The following is a 5,308-nucleotide window of genomic DNA, read 5'->3' as shown; positions in this document are numbered from 1 at the left end:
TTTAACAAAAAAAAAAAAAAAAAAAAAAAAACTTGAAGGAGACTGCTAATGTGCAGTTTCCTCAGAGGAAAATTATTTTAATGGTGCCTTCTTAGTTTCATATTCCTCTAGCATCCATCTGACATAAAACTCACAACTAAACATGCCTGACATCAATCAGGCAGTAAGTCAATTCAAAGTTACCACACAAGCTGCAAGAAAATCAGAACAGAAACATCTGAGCCATGCACAGCAGAGAGATTATTTTTAACCTGCTAGAGTCTGTGGGATGGATTTCATCTTGCTCAGGATAGATTACACATTCCTCACTCTCAGAAGGTTCCAGTTCCTGAGAGAAAATCCCCTCTTCACAAGACACAAGCCGAATCACTTGGGGTCGCACACAAGACCCATTATCTTGGGGAGGTATTGAGCTGCCAACCTGGTTTAATTAAAAAGAGAGAAAACTAGATATAACCAGTGTTTTAACTTACATCAGCAAGTGCTGTGCAGGGTTAGAAAGTATGCATTACAGCACAGAATATGATCAGCAATCTGAGATCAGAAAACACAGCAATCCTATGTCTTTTCTGCTCCTTATTTACTAAACTTGTCAGACTACTGCTGTACTTTCCTGTTTTGTTCCTTGTTTGCAATTCCTTAAAATTCTTTGGTAAAGTACTCTTTGACCACACATCAGGAGTGTAAGCCATGTGGCAGCAGGTTCTTCCATTACCTTCTATGGACTGATCAGACAATTCACTAAACTGGCCCACAGCTGAAAAACTGAATTACTGTACACAACAATCTCAATCCTCTTCTCAGTCACACAGTTATAGGGGAAAGAAAACCATTAATGAAGCTAGGCACTGGGACAGACTGCTACTGGAAAACAGGCACTAGCTTTCTGAGGATGAGCACACATTATTTGCTGTGATCCATCGATACAGAGATTAGAGAGAATTTACTAATCTAGCACAGCCCACAACTAAGGGAATCATGAGCCACATTTCAGTGACTACTGGAGTCAAGAAACTGCATCCCAGCAGAGTGAGCTAACAGTTAACCAGGTTTTTACACACCTGTAATTCCAAGCTCAACTTCTCAGCTTGTTTTTGACATAAGTATTCAAAGAGCTAAAAGAAAACATGAGGTTGTCCTGTCATTGAAGAGAAGCCTTGATCTCATATGGTCTCTGCTGTAAGACAGCAGAATCACACACTGCAGGAGTACTAACTACAAAAGAGTTATCTAATAAAGTTCCTCAGAAGTCACTTAGAAAACCTTTAACAATAAAAAGAATGGCATCAGGTAGTAATAAATGTAGGTAATAACAAACAGATGCAGGACAGACACACTCAGAGTGGGTTCACCTCCTCAGAGTACTACTGTCCTTACTTTGTTGATGTGCACCGGAAGGTCAGTGTGCTCTTCTCTGTCATCCCCATTGCTGTTTTGAGACAGCGAGTCTCGACTTGGAGAACGGGAAACAGAGAAGGACTCCAGCTGGCGCAGGTCAAGCATGGATTTCACAGTCATCTCTATGTTGCTGGTTGGCTGGGACCAGCGACCACGTTGCCGGGGCATCTTGCTCATTGGTGCCTCTGAACGCTGGATTGCTGCTATCTCTTTGGCCTGAAGGAAATTAAGAGACAAACTACCTTAGGGACTGAGTTTTGGTGATGGAAAAACAGGAGAAAAAACACAAGACCCACAGAAAAACACAATTATGTCCATCTCAATAAAAGTCTCAAAACTGAGAGACAGCTTGAAATTGCACCATTAATCATAAAGCATCAAGTAAAAATTATACTTTTGTTGTTGCCTCTTGCACAGTTGAACAGTTAAATGTCTTGCTCAGATCCAAGTATATGAATAGCTTCAGCACCACATGAGATTCAAATCAAAAAGGAAAAGACAAAAGCATAACATCTGATGGAAAGACACTGATGTAAAAATCCCAAGTGCAACTCTAGATTCTAAACACCCTAGTCTCTTAAACTAGGCTCTATTTTGCCATCTCCAAATCATTCTTCAGAGAGGCTTCTCAATGGTTTCCCACCACAGCTGCACCTTTCCCACACATGCAATGAAGATTTTAATCTCTCTGGGAATTTCTTCTTCAGTTTCCCTATAACAAGAAATACAATCTGAAGGTTTAGTAACTCACCCTCCTCATTTCCCATTGGGAAAGGCTTCTTGAGAGGGTAAGGTCTGGATCTGGAAAGGTAAACAGATATGCACCTAGTTGACATCCTAGCCAGCAGTCTAGCTTTTGAACAAGCTCTTATGTCATCTTTCCATAAAGGCAGTATTCCTACACCTTTTGAACCATTGTCAACACATGCTTTCCCATGGACTGTGCAAATCATTGTATCAAAATTTTAATGGAGACATACAGTTTTATGTAAGATTTTCATTGAATCAGCAGACCACTGCAGAACACTTGCCATAGTGCAGTGCAATGGCTTGGGAAAAAAGTCTGCTCCAATACACTGTAACATCTGTGGTAAAAATACATCAAATTAATAATAGCAATCTCTAAGTTTTATCAGACATCTCTAAAATGCTCTCTTCTGAGAAGATTTCTTGATCTCTTTTGGCTTCTGCAGACTTTTAATAGCTTGTGGACCCCAGCCCATGAAACTATTAAAAAACAAATTTTTTAGCCAGTTGGAACTAGCAAGAAACTTGCCAATTTAACAACTGTATTTCTAGACAGAGAACTCTGAAATGTACCCCTCTTCTGATGCAGGCATGGGCAGCTTCACATTACCCACTGGTATCTATCCATCTGCTTCTTTTTTGGTCTCTCTCTTTCTGCCTGTACCTTGTTATCCCCAAGCGAGTCTCTCTCATCTTCTCCCTTCACATCCATGCCATTTTCCTCCATCTCTGCCCACGCCCCTCTCCCATTTATACCTGAGTCTCTCTCAGTGTTGCAGTTGGACTGAATATGGAAAGACTGCAGCCCTCGTAACTCATCTTCATCATTCCCTTCATCTTCACCATCCTTGTCACTGTCTGATGAGAGTGCAGGCACAGAGGACAAGGCAGAGATGGACTCATGCCTGAAAGGTAGGAATTAGGAGGAGTATTATGGTTTATGCAAGAACTGCCCACCATTTCAATCCTTACACCAGTTCTCCACCTTATCTCCATCCGTATTCAGGAGGCTTCCTCAACTCTCTCAAACAGCCCTCGCTCTAGCACAACCCACCTCTGAGAGACTGGGCAAGCTAAACCCTGCACAAGGACGTGCAGAACCTGCCACAGAAATGTTCTCATATGCATGGAAGGTTGACAGAAGTCAGAAGTAAACAAGTCTGAGAAAGACAAGTGGAATGAAACTGGGCCTTCCATTTCAGACTCTGCCAGCTGATAAGGTCAAGATGGTAGATTATATTTGAAAGGCAAATATTTTTCCCACCCTTAAGCATTTCTTCTCTGGAACTGATTTACACATCAAAAATGTCAGAGATAGTCTCTGAAAGTAATTGGGTTTACAGCAAATTATCCCATAACAGAGGTTCATTTCAAGGATTGCTCCAGGCAGAACCTGAAGGCACAGCCCACACACCATAAGAGCACCATGCTGACTATTTTAGCTTTCAAGCACAAGGATCACATAAAACATATCTTGGGCAGATCTTTGATTAAAGTAGATCAAGACAAGTTTTACCACAGACCTCAGAGGCACTCCCAGCACAGAACAGCCCACTACCAATCAAGGACATTCAGTAACACCAAATTTTACCCTCCCTCTTTCTCGTCCTCTTCCCTTTCCTCCACTCACTACTTCAGCCCACAGAACCAAATGAACAAATGAACCTTTGGACAATACTTAAAGAAAGAAAAATCCCCAGCAAACACATTTGAGTAGCCCTCACTCCATGGCCTTGTGCTAGAGTGCCAAATTCATCATTAGTGACATTTATAGGATATCACTGGTGGGTGTTGAGTGCCAAGCATTATTCATGAAATAAAAATAGCTCATCCACCAAATACAGAGCAGTCTGGCGAGGGACCAATTTCTCCAGCAGCTGACAGACAGCAGGCAGTATTGAAACACTGTAAGACACAGCTAAGGTATTTTAATCTTTTCTCTTCCTGTGTAGTGGCAGAACACTAATTTCCATTTTTTTAGGAGTAATAACTACCCAATAATTTCAGATGAGCTTTGAAGTGTTCTAGCAAAAAACAGTGAAAGTGACTGTAGCCTGCAGAGTTCTCAAATGAAAAAGTTTCATTTTGGTCATCCACGTCTACTTTTGACATTTGAGTTTGTCAGTCTCTTCATCTTTTCTACTGTCTCCTTGTATGCCCATCTTGTCACTCTCAGGTTCCTGTGTCTAAGCAGGGGAGTCCCAACAAAGCCCAAGCACTACAGTATGTTTGAGGTTATGCCATGTTTCATCCTATGACATATATTAATTACATTTATTTGTGGTAGGCAATATTAACTTTGTATCAGTAACTTTGATAGCATCCATCTGCTTGTATTCATCATGGTTGTTTGAGGAGTTTATTGAGACAGAAGGGTTGGATTATTAGATCTGTAAACATCTAGCTGGTTGAATACCTCACAACAATGAGGTGATATGGCGAGGCAAGATTATGTGTTTGTCAAGCTCCTATGGGTACTGTCATTGGCGCAAATGGAGAAGGGAGGATTGCTATCCATGTCTTTTATGTTACAAATAGATGGCCCCTGTCCATCAGATGGTGACTGAAAATATTAGCGAGGGGGGAAAAGGTATGTTCTAGTATCCTTAAAGTAGCAGAGTAAGAGAATGCAAAACATATTTTGGAAGTCAGATGGGTGTTTTTTCATACCTCACAGGAAGTGATAAACAAGTTATGAAGTAACGTATTCGATACACATAAGGTTATCTTGCATTATCCCAGCAAAAATTCCCGCTCCTCTTTCACATCCTTCTTTTTACAACTCAGGTATGCTTTTCAAACTCAGTTCTGTAACTTGAAGGGAGACAGATGAATGAATGATATTTTCAAAATGATCCTAGGCCCACTGACCTGAAACTGAGATACTCCTGAAATGAAAACTAGGCTCACAAGATCTTGAGTGTTTTAACTGTTGTTCTTGCCCAAGTCAACCCTTCAATTCAGACTTCACTAATTCAGACTTCACTATTTCTCCTTTCTTTCCCTGCCTTCCCCCATGTACTTTGCATTTTCTCCTAAGTCCCCTGTTGCACACATCTCCTCAATACTCTTCCTCAGTTCTTTTTCATGCTTAGATGGGAGTTGGTGTAATGTACAGTGAGTTTTCAAGCACAGAAGCTGTTTCCAAATAAGCACCACATGA

The 5,308-nt window shown here is 40.9% G+C and overlaps 1 protein-coding gene across 1 annotated transcript in view; it reads right to left on the bottom strand.

Moving 5' to 3' along the window:
* Positions 1-5,308, bottom strand: part of MAPKBP1 (mitogen-activated protein kinase binding protein 1) — a 102,273-nt gene that overhangs the window by 15,816 nt on the left and 81,149 nt on the right. The window contains 4 exon segments of the mRNA XM_008639466.2: positions 252-421; positions 1,378-1,614; positions 2,150-2,199; positions 2,902-3,050. Of these exon segments, the coding sequence (XP_008637688.1) occupies positions 252-421; positions 1,378-1,614; positions 2,150-2,199; positions 2,902-3,050 (606 nt within the window).

Source organism: Corvus brachyrhynchos, unplaced genomic scaffold (genome assembly GCF_000691975.1).
Source record: "Corvus brachyrhynchos isolate BGI_N302 unplaced genomic scaffold, ASM69197v1 scaffold115, whole genome shotgun sequence".
NCBI lineage: Eukaryota > Metazoa > Chordata > Aves > Passeriformes > Corvidae > Corvus > Corvus brachyrhynchos.
The sequence above is the reverse complement of the archived record's forward strand: the minus strand, read 5'-3'. Positions and strand labels throughout refer to the sequence as shown.